Source organism: Centroberyx gerrardi, chromosome 9 (genome assembly GCF_048128805.1).
Source record: "Centroberyx gerrardi isolate f3 chromosome 9, fCenGer3.hap1.cur.20231027, whole genome shotgun sequence".
NCBI lineage: Eukaryota > Metazoa > Chordata > Actinopteri > Beryciformes > Berycidae > Centroberyx > Centroberyx gerrardi.
In genome coordinates this window covers 23,900,583-23,925,669 of record NC_136005.1, presented here as the reverse complement: position 1 = coordinate 23,925,669, position 25,087 = coordinate 23,900,583, and the positions used below count along the sequence as shown (strand labels likewise).

Below are 25,087 nucleotides of genomic sequence, written 5' to 3'. Positions count from 1 at the left end.
GAGAAAATCCAATTTTAGCATTGCCTGGTTCCCACACATCGCCAGTAGAGACAGAGACACCTACCCTAACAGCCCCAATTTGACACCGGCTGGAAAAAGTGGTTTTCACATCTGGCTTTTCGACCTCTTAGCAAAGAGTGATTCCTTTTTTTTTTGAGTAAACAGGCAGAATCTGGCTTCGAGTGTAGATTTGGCCTGAGAATCTGGCTTCACATCGAGACTTGGTCCATCACTTCCACAGGTAACAGGCCAAATTAGATCCTAAACCAGATTCTACCTGTTTACATGTCAAAAGAAATCTCTCTCTTTGAAGCCAGATGTGAAAAGCCAGTGTTGCTGTCTTGCGCTGGTTTAAACAGGGCTTCACTGCGGCTCTCCTCAGATCTCATTTAATATATTCACAAAGCCTGGATCCTGGACTAATCAGCCTCACTTTCTCCTGTTCTCCCCTTTATCTTTTCAAACCAGGTGGCTTTTCTGGGCCCACACTGTAATTAAAATTATGCAAATGGGGTAATCCTGTAAGACAAATCCTTCTGTCTCTGTTAACGAGGACCCCTCCCTGCTTTCTTGTGTAATGAAGTATTTTTCTCCAAATAAACCAGAGAGATACGCCAGTCAGCCAGCCAGTCAGGATTAGTCATTTTGTAGACAGACACTGTACTCTGGCTGAGCTGCCGTCTGAAAATGATCCAACAGATAAACTGAAAGAAACAATGAGAGCGAGTCGAACTGGTGCTGTGGTTGCTATTTATGGCGCAGCCCCATGGCTGTGATAGCTCATAAATAGTGCCACGTTTTATTGCTTTACACAACGACAATCAGTGGAATAATTAGGAGGTACTGTATTCACAAAACCTGTTGATGTGATTTTAGAAATTATTGGGCGTGAGCTATTCAGTGATTTTTATGAGGTGTAGCCATTATTGAAGTCCCACCTCACACAATGAAAGTCACAATGAAATGAAAAATGGCATTTTCATCTTGTTAGCTAATTCTCCATATCATAATATGTAACTACTAAACAATAAATGCCCCAAAAATGACAACATTACTTTACATTTGCTTCCTGGAAAACAATGGTCACTTCATGGTGTCCCGACCAATACCCATCACAGATTTTTGAACAATTCTTCCGTCCCCCCCCACAACTTTCAAAGTGACATGAGTACAATGGTTCGTTTTTGGGTGTTCACCCCCGAAATCCCTGTTTTCTTTTCCTAAGACAGCATGGTTGAGTCCCAGTCACTGGAATTTACTCATTTTGAAGAATCCAAAATTTGTGACAGCTCAAGATTATTATTATTTTGAGTATTTTTGAACTTCTGAACACATTGAACAGTCCCTCTCTGAGTTCTGTCCCACCCCAACATCCTGTTTCAACCTGAAATACGGTGAATTACGAAAGCAAGACCATCAAATTGCGTTCACATGTGACTTTAAATGATTGCTTCACTGATGTTGCACTGTTGCCCTGACCTTTATGGGTTGTCATCAGCGTGTGTGTGTGTGTCAGCGTGTGTGTGTGTGTGTGTGTCTGTGTGTGTGTGTGTGTGTGTCTGTGTGTGTGTGTGTCTGTTTGACATTTCACAGATTGAACTGATTAAGCAGATACTTATAATACTCACAGAGAGCCGAAATGGTCAGAATGGCACGAGGCCATTAGGTTTAGCATGACTTCACAGACAGTCAGAAGGCCATGAGTGACATTTTGGGTGAAAATGAATTATATAAACCAACTGCAGCTCTTGATGCGATCACTTTAGTCCCAAATTACTATGCTGAAGCCATGACTAAAACTGTATTAGAAGTATGATTCCCAGACTAATGGAAGCAAAACAAAAGCAAGAGGCATCACTACAGGTAACCCACAAGAGCGCATGACGGTGCCTTTAATGGAAAATGTTAATGTTATATGTAAAATAATCCTTTACGCAACACAATGGCAAACAATTTAACTGGATGTCAATGTGTGAGTCTGCCTCTCCTGTAAAGCAAGCCAAAACATACTTGCACTATTCTGGGTGTAAGTGCTCAATATGGATTCATGTGTAATAGGTTACACAAGGGAGATGATGTACAGTATATGCCCTGGCCTTTAGAAACCAGCTATTATTTTTTTGTTCAGTGGTGAATGAATCAAAGATCTGCATTTTCATCACAGCACTGAAAGTCGTCAAATGGACTGTGCCATGCTTCACTGGAAACCTGCAATGCAAAAGGGATTTATTTTGACTCTCTGAACCCCTTTCTCTGAACAACTCTACTGGCTTTAGTGTTGTGAATAGAATGCACCTGGCTTAGCACCACACACACACACACACACACACACACACACACACACACACACACACTCAACAGGTGTGGAGCAGAGAGAGTCGAGTATGTTTTAGAAATCCTCCAAACTCATAAACACTTCCCTCACTGACACCAGAGCTTTGATGAGGTCACCTCTGCCTCTACTGTGGCCTGGAGACACACAGAGGAAAGGAGAGGAGAGGAGGGGAGAGGAGAGGAGGGGAGAGGAGAGGAGAGGAGAGGAGAGGAGAGGAGAGGAGAGGAGAGACCTGAAAGGACCAAATAATAAACAATTTGTGGCATTTCAGCTTTGAGTTATTTTAGTCTGCCTCAAATTATGTTAATTTATACATTCTTCCCAATATTTGCACAAGGATTCTTATAATTTTTTTCCAGTGTAAACAGCAGGACTGGTTTCGATTCAACCACTTCAGGAAATGACATTCCTTCAAAAAAAGGTTGTCATTTCCGCCCTTGTAAATTATTAAGAATGACAGATTTATAGCATAATTAGCAAATAAACTTAAAAACAAACAAACTGTTGAACTGAAAGAGCTGCAACTGAATTGACTCAAACAGGGAAAAACAGGGATTCATCTGGGGAGCTGATAATGTATGTGCTGCACACACTACATCTGACCGCTCCTCAAACATCCTTGTGTTTGTAAGTGTCTAAAAGCATCTCCCAGCCATGCAAACATCTGATGGAGTCTCCAGCCAAGGACACAGACAGACGTCCCATTCAGAAGCGTGGCCGGCCCAGTCAGGGACTCCTGCTCACTGCCGACCCCTGGTCTGCAAAGCTGTGTGTTCCCCTGCTTCACCAATCACACTCGCACTTGGAAAGTCCGGCAAAAGAAAGGGGCGGTGCTTATTATGAACAGCCTGAAAAACAGCTTCATAAAATGTTCATTGGTAGCCTATGCGTGCTAGTATGCATAAAAAAATGAAAATTGTCAGGGGGACTTTTATTTTGAAATGTACAATAAATTGACTTACTGTTCCATTACAATGTCCCAAATGACCCCAGTAATACATGAACACCAAATGAGCACTAATATAAGGATTGAATCAGTAGTCATGAATGTGCTATAGTGTGAGGATGTTCAGGTCAAGTGTTATGGATGATTTTTATAAGAGTTTATACAAATTGTTCATTCTTTGTTCAGGCTATATACCACTAGAGCTGAGTGGAATTCATGGTGAAATCATTGAGGTCCCTAATAATTTATTACAAGTTATACCACTGAATTCATAGAAGTGCCCAGTTTATAAAGGATTTTAATTATTTCACTGTTTATTCTATATTCAGATCCCCCTTAGTCATTACCAAAGTAACAGATATTCTTCCTGAGGTCCACACAATACATAACCTATATTACAATATACAGGTATGCACATGTTATGATGTTACAGAATTATAACTGGGTGGTAAATTTTTGTTTCACTCAGGTCTCAAAAAAAGGAGATGCTTTTACAAATTTATGCTGGCAAACTGGCGATTATTTCCCATAATCCCACTCCCCAAAAATGCCTCCTTGTTGTCAAGCAGCAAATACTATTCAAGCCAGTGAGTCAAACTACAGTTAGGATTAATACTCCATGACAACAACATTAAGCTGCGGGAAGTAATAACTGAAGTCCCCCCATATCACTAAATGTTGCACCTCTTCTAGATATGAGGCTTTGGTCCCAGCCTTCTTCCCATGGGAGGCTGTCAGATTTGTCTTCTGCTTCTCTCCTAAGGTCATAATAGGATATCATGCACCAAAAATATTTCTTCATTGCTCAGATGTTGCTATTTTGGCCATCAAAGGCATTCGTCATATTTTGGCTGGAGTGTGAATGAAGCTGATGGACAGGCTGCTCTACCCACACTGTGATCAAGACCATGAATAAACAAGACTGACTGAAACAGAAAACTAAAAACACATACATGCCAACTCTCCAGCAAGAGACACGTATACACATATAAACACATATATGAAGAATAATCATCAGATGGATAACACTACGAAGCTGCTTGTCAGGGGCTCAGACCAGAAATATCACACTGGAGATATTATCCACAGGTGGATATAAAGACGGAGAAGGCAGTGCAACAGCATCCATTAACAGCTTTTACATTATTAGCAGCAAACTGTTGTGCAACAGAGTTGACGTAGTTGGTTATATTCCTCTGGCACAAAGAGCTACAGCTAATTCAGGAGCGCACATTGAAAGGCTTCTTTAATAGCCTCTCATGACCGTCTGTCATGATGATGTGATGGTGGGGACTTGTGGATTCAAGACTGGGGATAAACTAGTGAACCTTAGCATGAATGACACTTATAATGCAGGCAGTGCAACAGCACCTGGGGGCTCATTTAGAAAAGTGCTCTTTGACTCTGTCCATGATTTCAGTGTATGGTCATTTGAAAGGATAGTTTTAGCTTGTGAAATACCACAGAAATGTTGAGAAAGTTCATGTAAAAAGCAATACATAAATGTTCATTTTCTCTCACTTTACAAATGAAATCCATCTTAAACAATCAAACTGACATTTGAAATATTCAGAAAACCTGGGTGATGCATTTAATAATTTGGGCTTATGGTGGGATGCCATCACCAAATCCATCAACATGGCTTCTTAGACTGCATTTACACAGGAACAGAATATCTGATTTTTTACACTTTTTAATCAATTTTTAAATCCAATGTTTCTTTATATCTGTAAAGCTAGGACAAATGCACATGACTTTTCCCTGTTTGGACAGCCATGAGAAGATCAGATCTGTGCTGTAAAGGACTAAAAAACAATAAGATGTTTTGTGCCTGTGTGAATCCTACCTTGGTAGTGGAGACCATTAGTGGTGCAGCTGTATATGAAGTATACTGAACTACTACAGCGAGAGAGAGAGAGAGAGAGAGAGAGAGAGAGAGAGAGAGAGAGAGAGAGAGAGAGAGAGAGAGATTCTGGAGGCACATGGCCGCTGATTAGAGGTCAGCTGCTGGATGGGCTGGAGGGCTGTTATACTTCAAAGCCTCACATCAACAGCCTTGACTGATAGGTTCTTTAACAAATCAGCTTTTTGTCATACTTTTGATTTCCCAGTCTGTAATCAAATGCTATTATGAATTGCACCAATACATGAGAAGCTGCTCTTTCTCAACCCAGCTCTGCCAAGTGAAATTGAAGTTTGGGTAAAAACAAGGACTGGATTCTCCCAGGAATGGAGTCTGCTGGAGGTCTGTGCTGCCTCCACAACCGGAGATACATCCAGTACTTCAGGCTAATGTATCAGTTATGTTCATCACAATACGACAGCTTATCTATTTTTCCATGTTTTCTCCCCCGCACACTGTTGTCTTAACAACTGAATTATAGTAAAAGATCACTGTATAACCAGTGGGTGTAGTAGTGGAGAATCATGTGGGTCTCCTGCTGTGATCCCACAATCCAAAATATTTCACTGGTAATTAGGCTTTGATGCAAAAAGCAGCGAGCCCCCATTTTGTCACAGACCGGCTCATGTATGGGACAAAAGATGGGAGACCACGCAGAACTTTAAATGCCAAAAAGATTATTTATTTATAACTAAAGATAATAAATGATATCAAATGAGGAAATGGGATGTGTTGGCCAGTGCAGTCAGTGGTGCATGGCTGAGTGAAAAGTATGGTGTAGGGGTGTTGTCTGGTGTAAAACAAAGGAACCAAAACCATACGCCAAACCAGAGTGGATACCTGTTGAGAGGGAGAGCAAAGTGTTAGTAACAGTCAGCTTTATAGCCTAGAGCTGAGACCTGCACAGGTGGACCCCATGAGCACTAATGACTCCTCCTATCACTCCCTGCCAGCCCTCTGCAACAGAGCCAATGACAGTTAAGGAGAGCAAAGCAGGCGGGTCGTCACAGTATACTTCAAATACCAAGAAAATGTGGGAATTCTCTTGTGTCTGGTTAAAAAAAAACCTATATGTCCCTGTAGGGATATTAGACTGTAGGAATATCACAGTGATACCATCGGAGATAAAAGGTCACCATTAACTCTCTATTGAGCACCACAGACACACATACAAATACTCCCTAGGAATATTGTAGGAATATTGTGGTGATTTTTCATCAGTGTTTCATTCGTCCTGTCTTACTGTACGAACTTGTAAAGGCTTTTGGCAGTGTAACATAACCAGTAGCTTTGAATAACCTCTGCTTTTTTCCCCACAATAATTTGGGGGCCCATTCAATTTTCCTGCGACCCACCCACCTTTGGGTCCCAACCTGGTCTTTGAAAAACACGGCTCTGGTGCTGCCTTCACGTGCTCATCGTAAGCTCCGACTTCCGAGTGTTGTGTATTTACGACTCGCATTCAATGTGCTTTTGGTCAGAAATAATTACAAAATGGACCCTGTAACAAAAGTAGGACGTTGTTTTATTTTAGAAATCAAGTGGACAGAGCTACTTTGTGCTGCTGCGGCACAATGAAGAAGAGAAAATGTGCCATCAGGCATGTGATTTATGTAGCAATTAATTTACTAGCCAAAGATGTTGTGGGCTTATATGCCTGGGAACTAAAGGTTAAACAGAGGAGTGAAAATAGAAATGTAGCCTACATTATTAATTATTAGGCTACATAGAATGCTAAACAATGCCATATAACAATAAAATGCAGTGTTTTTATCATCAGTTGTTAATATGTCTTCCGTCCTCTTTGCTAGAAAAGGTCATATTTCATCAACTTGGGTATTATCCTTGCTTTCCTTGTCCTGTTTACCACTTCGTTGGGTCGTTCATGTGCGAGCCACTCGCTATTCCCATTTCCTGACAGCACTTGAACGCATCATACGAGCCTGATCCATTGATCCAGACTCCAGTACGTCTCCTTTTCCACGCCTCCCACTTTCACCCCTATTGTGGTGAATCTCCGGCTCACACACACTTTGCTAGACTTGCCCAGGAGTTGGAGCGACTGATCGAGGACGCAACACCGATCATTTAAAAAGAGACTTGCCTCTCGTCCGCATGGATCTGCCTTGTTTTTTAAAGGGATTTCAAGGAGATGCATTGATTTGCGCCGTTGGAAACCGAGGAGACTTGTGTCGGGGAGACGGCTCACACACACTGTAGGCTGCAAAGTTGCAAAAGTAGTTTCCCTTGAAGTTTTTTTTCCGCCACCAGTTCAGACTCCCTGTTTCTCCAGCCTGTAGACCCATAGCCATCATGGCGAGGCGGGCAGGGGAGAAGTCCCCGGTTTTAACGCCGAATACGCGCTCTGTTTTGCGGAATAAGCACCGTGGGTTTCACCGGGACTTGTCGGCGTTTTTGTGGAGCCTCGTCTTAATCTGCTCGGCTCTTTCTTGTGGATATTGCGGGGCCGAGACGGAGTTTTCCATCCTGGAAGAGGCGCAAGTTTTGGCCGAGCAAATGAAAAAGCTGTCCTCGCAGGAGCTGGGGGTCTTTACGATGCAGGTAAAGGGGGAGGAGGAATGTTCTTTATCATGGTTGCAGTTGGTTTTAGTAGCTGTTAGACATCAGGCTGCCAGTTTAATGGAGTTTTCGTTCTGTAGACCCGCGGATTTAAAGATCCGAAATGCCACAAACAAAAATGATGGTGAAAATACACGCTAAAAGTGTTTCGAAATCACATAGGGCAACTTTGTTTATAGACGTGTTGCCAAACAATGCGATTTTCGGTTGGCCAATGTTGCTTTGCTCAGGGTGATTGCGGATATTGACAGTGTTGCGGTGCAACAACAACACTACAGGCGCTTTGAAGTTAGGACACGTTTATCTGGGGCAGCAACACGCTGGAGCAGTGCTGCTGTTTTGGTGAGGGTGGCTCAGTTCAGGATTTGGGCATTAATTATCCCCTAATCTGGTTAAATAGGCCTGTTTGACCGAGGTCAGTCTTATTTCAGTTCATTTGATGTTTGTGTGTGTGTGTGTGTGTGTGTGTGTGTGTGTCTGGCAGTAATGTAGGGGTAAATAGAAAAATGTGGGTAAACTATTACCTCTAGTTTACCTATGAGGCAAGCAACCATAAAGAAATGGTCAATTATGTATTCATAAAAACAATATACCCTATCCTTACGACTTGCATCAGTTTGGTACTATTTAGTATGATATATATGCTATGAATTTAGGTCTATGCCAGCCTAAAAAGGTGGCTAAACTCCATATTGCAAATAAAAAGGTAGTTAAGCTGAGTTTAAGTGGCTTCACCCTCCACTACATCCCTGGTCTAAGCCTGGTCTAAGTATCTGTGTTGAGTGGGGATGCTTGGGGGATGTTTCTTTGAACTTCACATTGTTGTTCTAGATTCTTTGGCCATCTAAACACCCCAGCTCAAATTACAATAACAAATGCAATTGTATCTAAGTTGATTGCAGCCTCTTCAGTGTCAGATGCTTGCTTTTGAAGAGGCACGACACATTCAGCTTTTTTTGGACACAAATTAATTCCCACTACTTTGATTTCTCTCCAAGGGGAACATCAGCAACAGATAGCCTAAATGTTGTGAGTAAATATAAGAATAAATCAAATTTTGCCGTCATATCATGTGGCCACATTATCATAATTATTTCCACAAACTGCAATTTGATCATAAGCGATTGCAAATGACATGATTTTTGTATGTTATTAGACATAAGATGGTTCATGGTTTCATCGTTTTTCAGCCTTTTTGGAGACACATCACCCATACCTTTCTAATTCAAACCAATTATTTTCCTCCCATTTCCTCCTGTTTCTGTGTCCTCTCGATTAATACATCCCTGTATTCATTTCCACCTTGACTGATAAATGATTTTGATTTCTAATTTTACAATGGCCGTGTCCAGGCAGAGCCACATTGAGTCACCAAATGGCAGGCGGTGCAGGGTGCAGTGCTGGTGTGATGTGGGGTGCGAGGGGGGGTGGGGTGTGTTTAGCACTTCAGAGGCAGGCGGCTCACAGGCCTGAACACAGAGGCGAGGCGGCAGGGGGGCCCCGGTCCCAAATGGTGTTTCATCTTCTCTGCTTCCACACTGAGCCGCCTTCATCCCGGCTCTGGGAGTCGGCTTTGAGGGCTGCCTCTGATCCCCTGGATCCGCCTTTGTCACCGGTCATCCCTCCCTGAGCCGCAGCCTGCGCTCTCTCTCTCTCTGTCTCTCTCTCTCTCTGTCAGTCCTGTCCTCTCCATCATTCTCGTTCTTTCTGCTATTTTTGTCTTTTTCGTTCTTTATCTTTCTTGTTCTCACTAACAACGTATAAAATGATCAATCCCTTTCTTTCGTGTTCCCTTTCTTGTCCCTCGCTGTATTTCTCTCTTTCTCTCATGTCAGACTAAAATTTCTCTTCTATTAGAGCTGTGGTGAAATGTAATTAATGTAAACCAATTAACAGGCTTCTGTCATTCTCCTTCGGCTTTCTCGACTTTTCAGATTTGATTTTGCCCTGCCAGAGCATTTACAGCAAATATGCCTTCAGCATCGTTTCCATCTACGGCGGGAAAGAGCCCCATTTTTTTTTTTAGGTTGACTATCGTGTTGTTTTACAAGCTGTGAAAATGGGACTCTCGCCGTCAAGCTAATTTGAATTTGATTGAAGCAGTGCGCTGTGTGGATTGGTCAAAGCGGCTTCCCTAAAATGCCAGAGATGTGCATCCAGTAAAAACAGTCCTCATCTGCCCGTGAAAACAGCTGCAGGAATCTGTCGGCCATGCTGACTGTGTTGACACCTGCACCGGTGCTCAGATGTGGCCCGACTCTCCGTCTGCAGGTGTGTCAGTGGAACTGGATCTGACTCTCTCTCTCACTTTATCTCTCTCTCTCTCTTTTGCTTTTTCTCTCTCTCTGTCTGTGCGAGAGGCAGTGATTTTCCACTCTGCAATTCTGCTGGAGCGGGTTTTTATCCGTACAGTACAATTTCATTGATTCAAGTTTTCGTTTTCTTTGAGACACAGCTGCTGTTCATTATCTCTCCCCGGCATTTTCTCTTGATGTGTTTTCTTTTCGGGTACAGACACATCAGCGTGGAAAGTTGCTCGTGCCGCGTGCTTTCTGACGGGGCCTGGAGGTTTTTTGTTATCAAGCGAGCATCCCGGCATCTCCCATTTGAAGCGTAATTCTACCCCTCTGCGCCCCACCCCTCATTCTCTGGCAGATCTGTAATTTGAGGCTCGCCCTGTCACTGCTTCTGAGTCACTGGGTCAAACGTGTACAATCTGTCATTGAGTTACTCAATTATCTAGGCAAGTGTTGGGTGTACAGTTGACACTCTGTTTAAGTTGATGGGTCAGCCTTTGAAGACTGTTTTTCAGTAGATTATTATTTTTTCTGATGATTTTGTTGTTCCCTGGACATTTGTAAGCACATCCCAGTAGCATCACAGCTGTATTCACTAATGTGCATTTGGTCTGGGATAAACACAAGGTCTTAAAGTGTTATTCTGTGATTCATTGGTGTTCCGTTTCACTTCATTAAATTGACCAATTGACTATTTCATGACTATTGGTTAACTAGGAATTTCAGTAGTTGCTGACAACTTAAGTACAAAGTATAAACAGTTATTTGTTCATGTTAACACAGCATTACAGTTTTCTGCAATTTTTCACCCCATCAGTATCTGATTAGTGTGATATTTTGGCTATGTCTAAATTCATTTACCTAACTGTATGTCAGTGCAGTGATTTGCATTGTATTTCCATTGTACTTTAATATAATTTACATATTACATGGTGTTTAATGTGTTTTTTATTCAAAACGGCACTTGTTGAGTTGTTGCAAATGCTATTATTTGTCATGTCTTTGATTTGTTACTGGCTGGCTTTGCCTCTCAGCTTTAAGTTAGTTCTTGCAAGTTCACAGTTGATGTGCATATTCACAAATTTAAGGTCCACAGATGAAGTTAAGCAGATGTTCTTCCTCTTCAAGAAACTATTTTTTGTGACAGTAAATGATTTATGTCAATGATTTTTGGCTTTGAAACCTTGACGGATGTTAAACGAGATCTGCGATACGATATCTAGCTAACGAGCATTTAATATCAGATAATATTTTCAGTGGCTTGAAGGAGAATGTTTTACATGGCAATTTGAACTATATGGGTGCTTAAGCCCTTTCAGCCTTGGATCTAAATACGAAATTGAATCTCTTTTCCTGGGACCCCATGTCATTAAAACACAGGCCTGGTGCTGCTCTTGTCATGTGGGAGCCCGCTGGAGGCATTTTGGGTTCCACCCATAGTTTTAGGAACACAGGCTTACACATTTATTCACCTCTGGAAACCTGGAGGAACCTAGGAGTTTTGCTAACAGGCGTGTAAAGACGAGTGCAGCCAAAAGAGATCACTCATCGCTGTGTGAGAGGTCCAGGTCACTATGGCCCAGTTGCTGTTACCGAGAGCACATTTGCCCCCCTATTGGCTGATTATTTACGAAGGAAATACCACTACGCTCGTTTTAAGGACCTCAATCTTTTCGCTCCGTCGTCTGAGAAGTGGTTCCTGTAACCAGACGAGGGGGAGAGCAGGGAACTGCGGTTTGTTTTTGAGGTCGGCTCGTCCAGTATCCTAGGCCCCCTAATTGAATATTGATAGTAATTTGAGGGTTTGGGGGGGGGTTGGTTGGGGCTGTACAGGAAAAGAGAAAATAGGGGTAGCCCTGGCCCTATCATTAGCCTGTGATTTTCTGGGTTGGGTTTGGTCCAAGGGTAACACCAGTGGAGAGGCTATCAGAGAGCCCCTCTGCCTGCTCCGTTATTTTCTTTCACTTGGATTAGACATGTTTGGTTAAGCCATATCTACATGTCTGTCTCGCTTTCTCCATTATTTTCTGTCTCTTCCACTGTACTCTCTCTCTTCGTCTTTCACCGTCTCTCTCTGTATTCACCTGTCTTCATTTCATCTCATCCCGTTTCCCTCTCTTCTCACTCTTTTCCCTCGGTCTCTCAGCTACTTGCGCCGTGTTTCTTTTTCCCTCTCCGCTCGCTTTACAGCAAAGCAGCTCCGGAGAGGCGGCAGCGGAGGGAGGGAGGAGGGCCGGTGGATATGCAGCAGGACATCAGGATTCCTGCTAGGTTCTCTGCAGTGCAGCTTCAAAGCCTCCTCGCCTCGCTCTGCATCGCCTCCGTGGCTGCGCGCTCAAACAGCCAAGGTTACTGTGAGCCCGACAGGCCCGCCGCATCGTGCCGAACCGCTCTCTTATTCTGCATCTCTCTCTTTCTCTCTTTCAATCTTTCTTTTCTGTCATACTCACCCCTATAACCTGGAATTCATGTGGAATGACCTGCTGTCACTTCAGCATGGTGCGATGTTGTTGGTGAGTGTTTGGATGGTAGGTTATATATGTAACCCAGCTTCTATGAAAGGAGACAACATTTGCAACACAGAATATGGCTGCGCACCCTCAGAGACCCTGAAGTCTTTTTGTATTTTACAATGAAGCCCATCCAAAGGGCAAATGAACACTTATTATGTGTCAAATATATCTCTTAGCACATTCCTGCACTTCACCGTGGCTGTTAAGGGCTGCGGAGGGGCCGTCTTTTGTTACACTCATCCCCTTCCCTCGGGGCACCTGGGTTACATATGTAACCTACTGTTCCCTGTCAGTTACTACACTGCTGCAAAACATAGAGTATATGGGAATGTAGAATTATGCTCGATGAGTGGAGGATGTCAGTGGGGGGTGGCTGTAGTGATTTGGATACATATACCTCCCCCTCCCATCCCACACACACACACACACACCCCTCTCCACCCCCCGCCTCTCAAGTTGAGCTCAAGTCCCGGATTGTCTGTCAGTTCTTCAAGGTTGTAGGGAGTTCTTGTTCTCTCTCTCTCTCTTTCCCTTTTCCTTTCTCTCTCTCTCACTCTCTCTCTCTCTCTCTCTGCCTCCCTGTCTTTCTCTCTGGAGCTGTATGGGATGTTTTGGTTGTCAGAGCTACAGGTGCTTTGCATTAGTCAGTCTTATGCGTTGCATTGCGTTGAGATTGCAGAGCTCTTCTTATTTAGTCCGACCGTAAATCTCGACGTGCCTCGGCGCTTTATGAGCCCTTGGTGGCTGTGCTGAAATATCTCCGTCTCTGTTCTTTTTCCATTTTAAATGTTGCTTCTTCCCAGGCTGTTACTGCGGAGGGGTTCTTTTTACACTCCCTTGGTTTCACACACAATTATTGGATTCTCGGTCCCAAGTTGCAGCCGATACATGAATACTTTATAACTGCGAGTTCTGCTGCTATTTTATCAGATTTGAAAGTGAGCATGGTCATTGATGTGATGAGTAAGTTTCAGCACACTAGGGCCCACAGGACCTGCTTTTTCTATACTACCCTCTGGATAATTTCAAAACTACATAGAAATCCATACATTGAAAATAAGAGATTTTTTGGAGCCAACATCTGCAAAGTCCCACAGCTCCGTCTGCAGTGTTTTTGGACTGGGAACGGCTTTCATATCAATCTTTAAAATTCCTTGCTTGTCTAAAACCCGGGGAAACGGCCCGGCTCTGCAGACTATGTTGCCTCTATCTCCCAGTCACAATGCAGGAGAGAGGAGAGCGGAGGGCCACATTTTCATTAGATGTGGGGCTGCTTGTGTGTTTTGGCCAGGCTCCAGGCACCGAGAGGCTCAGGCACCCCTTGTGTGCACCCCCCTCGCACCCCAGTGTCTCCAACCCCCAACACACACACACACACTTAAATCCCCTGGCTAGTCGGATGAGGCCAGGAATTAATTGCTGCTGTCAAATGGAAATCTTATAACTTATGGATTTTAGAAATTGTCCAAATTGACAATCACACATTTTTGAACTCATACAAGGTGTCTTTGGTAGGTTTCATGGAGTTTCATGGGGTTTCATTTGTGCCCTGGACCTATTCATCACCGAAAGGACCATGCTGTATTATCATCAGTGTGTTCTATCTGTTCTGTTCTCATCTATATCCCATTCTTTGCTGCTGCAATGACCCAATATCCCTGTGGGGATCATAGAAGTTTCATCTTACCATATCTTGCCATAGGCCATCTCTTAAACCTTTTACTGCAAGTAAAAACACAAAAAAACACAGAAATTACACTTAGGATTTGAGTGATACAGAAAGTAATAATAAAGTCCAGTTAACAATAGTGAAAAATGTGACTTTTTCAGCGATGTGGTTTTTTGATCTCAAAATGTCTGGTTTTGTGGAAACTGCTTCCCATTCATTTTCTGAGATTTCCCGATTTTTTTTTTGGAGGGCTGTCCTGATCACCTCCCTCTTTCACATTTGTCTTCAACGAAAGACATGAAGAGGCATGTTATTTGGAGTCGGGGCAGAGTCTGCCTTTGAATCCACCTGCAGCCCGGTACCTATAGAGTTAGTGGACCGACGGCTAGATTGAAAACCTTTGGGCTTGAGCATTCTTGGAAGCAAGATGTGGCAGAAAAAAAGCATTTTCAGCTATGTGATTTTTCAGGGTTTTTGGATGCACAATTCCCATTCATTTCAATCAAATCCCTTTAATTTTTTTGCCAGTGTAAATACCGCCTGGTGCACTGTCTGTTGGCTCCTGCGGGACCGTGGTGAGGTCTGAGCATGAAACTGATGTTCTCCCCCCTCTGCACCAGCTGTTGTGGTTTAAATCAGTCGGTACGTCTCGGACAGATCGTTTATCTGACCGCTTTTTGATGCGTTTCCCACATTTCTCAGTCAAGGGAGGCCTCTTTTTGTTTGGCCTTGACTGAAATTGTTTTTTCAATGTTTTTACAGCAGCCTCTGCTTTTGCTTTTTAGCGTCTGGTTTTGCTCGCTCTATCTCTCCCTGCTTGTGTCTCGCACCGACCTGCTCCTGAAATGCCAAGCTCTAGTTAAGAATCTGGAGGGAAGCATTTCCTCGGCTGCTATCTAAGCATAATATAGTTAAACATGGTTAGATTAGGAAAAAATGATGTGTTTTCAAGTTACAAACTTCCTTCCTTTCTTTATCAGTTGTAGCTGAGATAGTGTGTGTGTGTGTGTGTGTGTGTGTGTGTGTGTGTGTGTTTTTGTGTGTGTGTGTGTCTGTATCTGTGCATTGCATCATGCAATCTAAGCCATGCAATTTGGTTTGTATATTGGTACATGTATGTAGCTGTTGACTAGTAAACCCTTCATTCAGGGATGCAATTTTTGCTTTTCCATGATTTCAAATTTTTGGGCCCAACTCCCATTATTTCCATTGAAATTCCTGTCCGCTCGCTTCCCCTCCATTACTTTCTGTGCATGTATGTAGTGGGCAGAGCTTGAGGGAAGTGGGACAGCCAAGCCCTCCTGGTTTTCAGTTAGAGTTGCTAACTCTTTCCTCTGGAATACTCTGCTTATTAAAGAGGAGAACTAATTAACTGGCTGCATTTAATCAGCTCATTCTCACTTGTTCACTCATTCTCCCTTTCTTTACTACCTCTCTCTTTTTACTCCCATTCACTATCTCTCTCTCTCTCTCACCCACTCTCCCCTCTCTTTCTCCACACTCACACACACACACACACACAAACCGATAACGAACACACACATTGAGCGAAAGAGAGAGAGAAAAGGATCTTTATTGGTGATCCAGGCTTTGTGTTTTTCCTCCAGATCCCTGCCAGTGTTACTTAGTTAGCTCCAACAGCGTTGACCTGGCAGTGTGGGCCAAGGGACCCCTGGCCACCCCTTAGCAAGCCAGTCCCTTCACTCTCCACAATGGACAAGACTCAAAATGAACTCTCCCTGAAAGAGAGAGAGAGAGAGAGAGGGAAAGAGGAAAGGGGGGATGGGGTGAGCCAAAGACCCTATTGGGAGGGTAAGGAGAGTAGGGGGACCAGTTCCCTCCCCCAGACACCATGAGTTTGTAAGGCGTTGCAAGTGCCCCCATCCCCCTCACTGTGTCCGCACACACACACACAAACACACACACACACACACACACACACACACACACTCCTGCAGAGGAGGCTTTGCATTCCCGATGAGGAGAGAGTTGGAGCTCCTACTGTGGAGCAAAAGATCAGACTGTTTTCCATTCCTCTTTTCTCTCTTTTTTTTCTCTGTCTGTTTATGCGTCTCTCCTAAGCTCTGTCTTGCATACATAAACTTTCAGCAAACCCAAACTTCGCAGTTGTTTGAGAAGCGCTGTTTCCGAAGTTGTCTAGAATTTCTATATTTTTTTTTTGTGTCGGTTTGCAGTTTTTTTTTTTTTTGTATTTTTTATTTGGATAGCTGCGTTTCTTTGGGGTGAAGATCTGACTGTGCATATGCAACAGTAGGCTTTGGGCCTGTTCCCCAAGGCGCAGGGGGCTGTGTGCAAGGGAAACTGTTGAGTTAGGTGCAGGGGGTGGGAATGAAAGGAGAGCGGAGGTGGTGGGGGGTGGTGGGGGTCGCTGCCAAGAAAGGCAGGCTCTTGCATTGTGAAGTCTCACACACACACACACACACACACACACACACAGCGCAGCCACTGTCACAGCAGTTTGCATCTCGCTCTTTGATGGTGAGGGATTAAATGACTCCTCTTCATTAGGCCACGCCCCCTCTCACACTCTGGGGTCATGGGGTTGTGGAGGTCAGCTCAGTTAGTCTAACTCCTCTCCTCACAGCCATTCATAAACATGAAGACTGCTGCCGGGTGAAAACCTCGCATCTCCACAAAGTTAACTTTTCTGGAACTGAGAACAGCTGTCCAATTCCCCCCCCCCCCCCCCCCCCCCCCCCCCATTGACACTCGTTATTTTTGAACTCGCATAATAGGTTTTGAATGTGTTTCATGGACCCTGTGGTTATGGAACGTAATGTAGAAATATAGCCGTAATGATGGGATTATTGCAACCAAATGCGTAATTTCTGCAGTCGCTTTTTGCTGGAAAATTTGCAGGGAATCAACTCGATGTGGTGTTCTGTTTCTATTTGTAACGACTGAGAAAAATTGTCTGTCAAAAGATAGTTACAGCGATTAGTTCTCATGACTATTGTGGTAAGACTGTGATTAATGGAAGCCGCAAATTCCCAGAGACAGTGAAAAACAAAACCGTAGCTCACAAGAGCCTGATGCAGCACAGCAGACGGTGGCTGCAGCAGCCTTGGGGTTAGAGAGGCGAGATTGTGACCTAAAATGTCACCAGGCCACAGCCGTCTGGACAGGCATGGCATGTTTCAGTGTCCCAAGTCAATGAGTGTCACTGTCCCGACCATTAAGAGTGGGCAAGGCGCTTTAACTGATCTAGTGGAGCTGCTCACTGGGCAACATTACAAGACTGTGGCTGCTCTGGGCTGCTTCCAGGCGTTATTGTGTGCAAGTGTTATATGTACAGCCCTCCCTCTGGTTGGTGGAAGTTAAAAATAAAACTCTGGTTGATGTTGCTCAGTGTTAGCTATCTTTTTTGGCATATGCAATATATTTTCATGAGTATTGCCAGCTGAAATGAAAACAGCAACTAGCTGTTTACAGATGTTGGTGGTTGAAAGATTGATTGATTGGAATTGGAATTATGTCGTTGGGGAATAAAACTTGTTTTTGTGATGGTGCTGGTTGTCCAAGTCAGACATTTTCACTATAGGTGGTGGTGACAAAGATTTTTGGTCAGAAATATCAGTGCTTGCCCTTTCATTTGGCTTTGACCTTGGGTGCTTATAAAGAAAATTGAAGTTTTGAAGGAAATCAACTGTTATACTTGCTATGGTCTATGAAGCGCAAATCAGCATTTAACAGAATGAAGAGCTCTGAAACAAAGAAATTAAAGAATCCTAAAAAGCTGCTCTGTTCATGTTTGACCTTTACTTAAGGCTTTACAAACTTACTTACATGAATGAACAATTTTTGTAGTTTCAGTTCCGCACCAGAAGCCGTACATCCCTTCAGTTCTCATAAATGTGGGAGCTGCTCTTCTCTTTCACTGAAGGCTATACGACACACTAGTGAATGTAAATTAATATGTACTTAGCTGTGCTTGAGCTTAGCAACAACACATTTAAATGCTGAAAAACACTGGCATGCAGCCCTTTCAGCCTTACAGCATGCAATTTTGCAGGTTGGGCAGGTTCATATCCTTTTACATAGAGATTATCCCCCCTTGCTGTGGTTTTAAGAGAAGGTAGGCAAATGAGAGAGGGATAGAAAATAAGACAGATTGTTAACCGCCCTCTCTTTCTCTTTAGCTGTTCCTTCATGCCTGTGGGTCCTCTCATCTGTCAGGAATTTGACTAGATGCTCTCTGACAGAAATGCCTATTTTCTCCCTTTCCTTTCTTCTTCTCTACCTTCATCTCCTCTCCTCTTCTCCTCGTTCCTGTCTTCCGGTGTAATTGTGTCCATGGGTGGCGGCATGTGAAACGACGCACTGTGCCTTTTGTCTTCTGCCGGCTCGCTGCCTCTGAAGATGAGTCAGGAAGTGACCTGGGCTGATGTGTTGAACTTTGACCCCTCTGTGTCTGCCTCTGTAGCGCAAGGTTGTTTGGAAGATGAACGGAGATGTGGGGTTTTTTTTTTTTTATTCTCATGGAGAAGATGGCGAGGGGGGAAAACGCGCGCTAATTAGGAGGCAAGGACGAGTGTTAGTGTGAGATGAAACGCACACAGCCACATGTGCGCTGACACAGACATAAACACTCAAACTCACAAACATATTTGACACTCTCTCTTACACACTATATCTCTCTCTCTCACTTACACACACACACACGCACACATAGCCACGCTGTCACATAAACACGACGGGACACACACGTACGGCCACATCGCACGGAGCGGCTGCAGCTGTGTTTAGCTATCAGTGTCTCTGGGCTCGGCGCTGTGTCTGCCAAGCGGCTGGCTCATTTGATCTGGACTGACTCACCAGTAATGGAAGACGGGCATTAGGAGAGCCAAGCAGGCCTCGGTGTTTAACATTGCACCGGACATTTCCTCCCCGCTGGCATGTCAACATTACCCCAGCTCAGTAAAGAATACAACTCATTTGTCCCGGCTGTAATGAAGAAAGCGTCCTTTTTCGGAAAAAATCTGCGCCTAGGCTTAGTTCATTTCTGCTTTTTTTAAAATTCATTTTCTCAACGCAGAACAGACAGATGTGTGCAGACGTGTCAGTACCTAACCTTCAAGTGTGCGAACGTTGTGGTTTTTCCCACTCAAGACCGCAATAACTTAGCACTCGCGGACATTTCCTCCCCGTTGGGATGTCAGCCTCACACCGGCTTAGTAAGGAATAGAGCTCATTTAAGTTAGGCACGATAGCCGAGCCCTTACTCAGCCCAGTACCCAAATGATAACCGTAATGTCCCACCCCCGGTCCCAGCCTCATAAAAACATATTGCTCTTGTTGCGGTGGGACCCTCTTCAAATCAGCTTGCAGCCCATCTTGGGCCCTGGCCTCTAGTTAAAGAAACCAGTTTTCCTGCTTAGAAATGGATGTTGATTTTTCTCTCTCTCTCTCTCTCTCTCTCTCTCTTGCTCTCTCCCTCTATCTGTGCAGGTTCTCTGTGGTGTGTGGAGTCCCTGGTTTGATTTTCAGTGCTAAGTTACCAAAAAACAATTGGGTTGTTCGGGGAAATAGGCAGATAGGATCTTCCGGTCGGTGTATGGATTACCTTATTGGCTCGCACAGTAAGCTCCCTGTTTCAACCAGCTATGAATGTCTCACTTCTTCTTCTTCAGCTAGTTGTTCACGTTTATTGGGCCAGACTGGAAGGGGGGGGTTGCAGTGCCACTTGCATCCCACATGTAGTTTTGTTCATTTGAATTGAAGACATTACAGTTTATTTTTTGCTGCCTGATATAACCTAACCTGATATTGAATATCATCAGAACCTTCTCATGTTTTTCTCCTGTCCTGTCGGCCTTCCTTCTGTCCCAATACAGAAAAAGTACTTCAGGGAGTGACTGCCTACTGTCTAAAAGAAATCCTAATGTCTGTTTGTGTGCATGCCCATCCAGACCGCCACCAGTACTAGCCAGCTAGCTGACAGATTTAATGTTGAGCCAATGCTATAGCAAGCTGGCTCGTCTCACTACTTAAGCACTCATCAGTTTTTAGCTTCAGTAAAAAGCCTCGTTCCCACTTTGTGCAAGAAGCCTGCATGCCCCTTTTATCCGGTCTTATGGCCTTTTTTTCTGAATTTCTATCACCCAGACTTGACTTTTTTTCTCTCCAGAAGGCCTGCATGTTGCCAGGTTCGGCTGGCTGGTGCCATGCCAGCGTTGCTCTCTGTCTGTCTAGCCCAGGCTTTGGCAGCGTCAGCCAGCCTGGGTTTCTGCTGGCATCTCTTGGCAGCTCAAAAGGAGACAAGCCCTTTTCACACATGCAGCCTTTTTTTTGGGTACATTTTATGGAACTTTCCCGTTGAGGTGTCGCATGTGAATGAGAGTCGGAGTCAAATTTCCAGAAAATCTGCTCTGGCAACGCACTGCATTAAGACCTAGTAACATTTCCATTAAAGTTCCCTATTGACACGTGTGGGAAGTAAGCCATTAACAGATCAAAAATGCACAACCTGAGCGTTTAATGTCTATTATTTGATGCAAAATGTACTCAAACTGCATCAACGGCAAAATAAGAGTTCCCCAGGATCCAGTCATAAGACATTTGTTGGCAGCTATCAGGGATGGTTAAAGATGCTGTTATGACAAAATAAATAGCGTGCTTCTTAGTGGAAAGGAGTAAATAGTGCAAAATCCTAGATAATTGGCAAATGGAAATCCATTACCTTAGAAATCTCTTACCTCAGAACAAAATTGAATAAATGAATTGCCGCCACCACCACAAAACGATAAAATGAGACCGCCCTATTTCTCAGGTCTGCCAATCTGTTCAGGGGTTGGCAGTTTGTGGTTGTGTGAACAAGCCAGACCTGCTACCTTTTCCGGAAAAGTTAATCCGGCAGCGTTACTTAGCCCACGTGTGAAAGGGCCTCCTGAGTTTGACTGAGCCCTTCTGTAAGACTGTTAGACTGATACTGAGCTCTGTGGGAATGCAAGTGGAGTGTGGTGTGTGTGTGTGTGTGTGTGTGTGTGGGCCAATGGACATGTATGAGTGTGTGTGTGTGTGTGTGTGTGTGTGTTCTTCTAAGCCCGTGTGTGTGCACGTGTGAATATGTGAGTGTTTTTTGTTTAATGAGGTCCCAATCCAGGCGTTTTGGTTGAGTGCTATAGCAGGATCGCCAGATGGAGGATTCCTCCTTGAGAGGAGCTGTCATATGTCTCCTGCATGCATCAGAATAGAAACACTGCCTTGCTCTCTCTCTCTTTCTCTCTCTCTCTCTCTCTCTCTCTCTCTCTCTCTCTCTCTCTCTCTCTCTCTCTCTCCTCCTGCTCCGTGTGTGTCTTCCCCCGCATCTCTCCCTCCCTTCTTCTCACATTCACACCAGCAAATCCGCTCGTCATTTGCATACCAGAAACTTGGGAATGTCCTTGGGGAGCTTCTTTCTCTTGGTTTTACTCTCTCTCTCTCTCTCTCTCTCTGTCTGTGTGTGTCTCTCTCTCTTTCTCCCTCTCTCTGTGTTTCTGTCTTTCACTCTCTCTACCTCTCACTCCTCCCCACCTCTCTCTCTGTCTCCATTACTCTCTCTCCCTCAAAAGCACTCACACTTCAGCTTCTACACACAGCAATGATCGACTCATGAATCTGAATAGGAGAGGTTTCCGATGTTTAGACAGCACATTAGAAAAAAAGCCTCTACTGCATATTCGGCTGATATCCCCCATAGGCCTGCTGTCTAAAGGCTCTGCTTCACACGTTTGTGACAAGCAGACATTGTGTTTGTGTGTGTGTGTGTGTGTGGTGTGGTGTGCACGCGTTTGCATCTGTGTATAGGTGCATTGTGCTTGTGTGTTCATGCGTGTAGTCTATATATCTTTGCACATGAGACAGAGATTGTATCGATTTACCTTTTTTTTTTTTTTTTTTCAAGATTTCAGCCTTTCTAGGTACAAACACTCCCATTCATTATATTACATTAAATATATACAGGGGCTTTGGCGGACAGACACTTTTATCCAAGGCCTCTTACAGTACCGAGAGTGCATGCATATGTTTTAGTATGGGAGCCACCATTGGCAATTGAACTCCCAGTGCTCAAAATGTCATGCTCCACCCTTTGAGCTCCACAGGCTTTATTGAGGGAAAGGAGAAGGGTGCTCACTCCAGTATTCCAGTATTTTAGCGGTGCTGTAGAGAAGATGTAGCTCTCTACATCCCACAACAAGAAAGAAACGATACCGGAATCAAGCATTTACATGGCTGACACCGTTAGCATGGACCTAATTCTCACAGTCTTGAACACTAATCTACCTGGAAGATTGTCTTATAAAACCAAGCATCTCTTCAACACATAAGTGAAGACTTTCACCTGACCTAACAGTTATTAGATAGAAGTCTTGTGAACAACTACAACTACTACAACTTTAGCAGGGAAGTTAGCTAGCTTACCAGCCAGTTAGCTAGCTACCTAAGCTAGATTCTGGTAGCTAGCCATAGTGGGCCAAATAGTAACTAACTAACCCTAATAGCCCCTTTTACACATGCAGCCTGTTCCATAAATTTAACGACAGAGGGGTCATGTGTGAATAGGAGCCAGTTTCAAAATGGCGGCAAATCCAAACAAGTTCTGTATCGACCGTATGTGTGAACAATGCCGTGACATTAACGGCACGAGCACGTAAACGTTAGGACGCTCTGACGTAGCTCTGTTTGAGACAGTCACAAAGTTCTCAAGGAGGTGACGAGTTTATTCGGCGCCGGCTGTGGGACATACAAACCACTATACGGGCTGAAGCTATTTTGACGAAGGACTGGCAAAAATGTTGAATTGGACAGACATGGAAATAAGAGATGCTCCTTAGCGTCCCGGCAGACAAAGAGATTAGCCAGCAGCTAATTCACCCGCCATCTTTTCAAGCTGCAGTGACTCCGGCAAAGGTAAAACGTAATTTCCGAGAAATGCCAACAGAGGAATTTATTGCCAGTGCTGTGTGTGAATGGTAGCGTTGCTGAAAAGCATGTTTTGTGTGAACAACAGAAACCGCAACCTTTACTGGAAAAATTAATCCGGCAATTTTACGGGTTTCATGTGTGAAAGGGGCTTATGAGTCTATATCCCTCCGGATTCTTGATAAACATTAGTTGCTAATATGATTTTCAGTGGGGAATCTGTGAAATGATGCATATTTGTCCGATTCCTGGCGTTTGTATGATGTGCGTCTTGGTGCAGAACAGGACATAGCTGGACGGTGTTTGCTGTGATTGTGTGATTGTGAAATGTCTGCCGTGGGAATACGGTCTATTGTTTGGTGGTGGTCGACCCCCAAATGCGTCCACTCTGTCACACACACACACCCTTTTCTGCATGAAGCATAAACTAAGACTGAATCAGTATCCTTGACCTGGAGGTTTTCTTGCCTGTCTTAGCAGCCGTCCACTGGAGTTCAGCTTGGTTTGAAACTGGGGATTTTGGCTGACAGTCTTTTCATCCACACTCCTGTTGTTGTTGTTGTTGTTTGGGTTTCTAACAAAAGGATTAGGTGTTGGTTTGTGGGAACGCTGCCTGCGCCTCACCTGGGCCAAAACCAACAGCTGCACATTTCTCATCCCTCTCCCTCTTTGTTTCCATTTCTTTTTTTTCCCCTCTCTCTTTCTTCCTCACTTTCTTTCATCTCTCCAGACTCCCCCATTTCTCTCTACTCTCGCTCAAATGGAAGGAAAGTAAAAGTAAACACATTTTTTTTTTTTTAATGAGAGCTAGTATTAAATATTTAAGATTTCTGAGTATCTCACAGCTGTTGGAGAACTTTTGACTGAGATCATTTGTGGAAAAGCTCATTAACATTGACAACTTGATGGTAAATATTTCCCTGTGTTTGGACGTTGTTCCTTCCCTCCTTCCTTCCTTCTCTCCTTCCTTATTTCTATCCTTCTTTTCATAATTCCCACTTTTCCTTTCCTTTCCTTTCCACTTCTCCTTCCCTTTGCTCCTTGCCCTTCTCCTGGCCTGTCTCTCAGGCAGTTTTGCTGACTTCTGAGTGTAAGTGCGACAGCTTTCCACTACAGCTTGTATTAGCGAGGTACTCCTCTTTACTACGTCTGCACAAGGATAGCACAGTGGAAAAGGAGATTTGTGTCTGTGTGTATGTGTTTGTATTTTATGTGTGTACTTTGGCATTGTGGTTTCCTGCCACAAGCGAGGGTCACAACTCATAAACCTTTTCTGAAGCTTTAATTCATTTGTGTGCGCGTGTGTGTGTGTGTGTGTGTGTGTGAACAGGTCAGACGTCAAGTTAAAATGACTGAAAAGGCTTTCAGTGTGTGATGTCTCAAGCTACGGTATTTGTCGTTGGATGCATATGCATTTTATGTGTGTGCGTCATCTGTGTGTGTGCGCGCGTGTCTATGTATGTATATAAGAGTGTACATATCTGTGTTAGTGTGTTTGTGTGTGTGTATGTATTTCTGTAATTTACCCAGACACGGGCTGATGTTTTCCTTCCTCACCACAGCTCCCTGGTCCTCTCCCTCAGCACCCTGACTAGCCAACACAAATCCTGCAGCCAGTTAATCACCTCATGTCATCTAGATTAATGCTATACTGTACTGTGCTGTGTTGTGCTAGGGCAAGCATCGCTGTACACAGTAATGACATTTTTTATTTTTCAAATTATTATTTTTTTTCGACAATTTTTCGGGATACACCCCCTCCATTGATACTTGTTATGGTAGATGCCTCTTATCCTACTTTGCCCCATAATTGTGTAATCCTGTGTGTTTTTTTCATTAGTCTCATCACATGTCTGGGGAGTGCTGTGCTTTGTTACCTGTTGACAGGCCAAGTCTTTTGAATCCTCAGAAAACACATGAGG

General features: G+C 43.9%; 1 protein-coding gene across 1 annotated transcript in view; it reads left to right on the top strand.

The window, feature by feature from the left end:
* The first annotated feature begins 7,255 nt into the window (after positions 1 to 7,255).
* Positions 7,256 to 25,087, top strand: part of cachd1 (cache domain containing 1) — a 95,079-nt gene continuing 77,247 nt past the window's right edge. Inside the window, exon 1 of the mRNA XM_078285807.1 lies at positions 7,256 to 7,746. Coding sequence (XP_078141933.1) covers positions 7,498 to 7,746 — 249 coding nt within the window. The 5' untranslated portion in view covers positions 7,256 to 7,497. The remainder of the gene's footprint in view (positions 7,747 to 25,087) is intronic.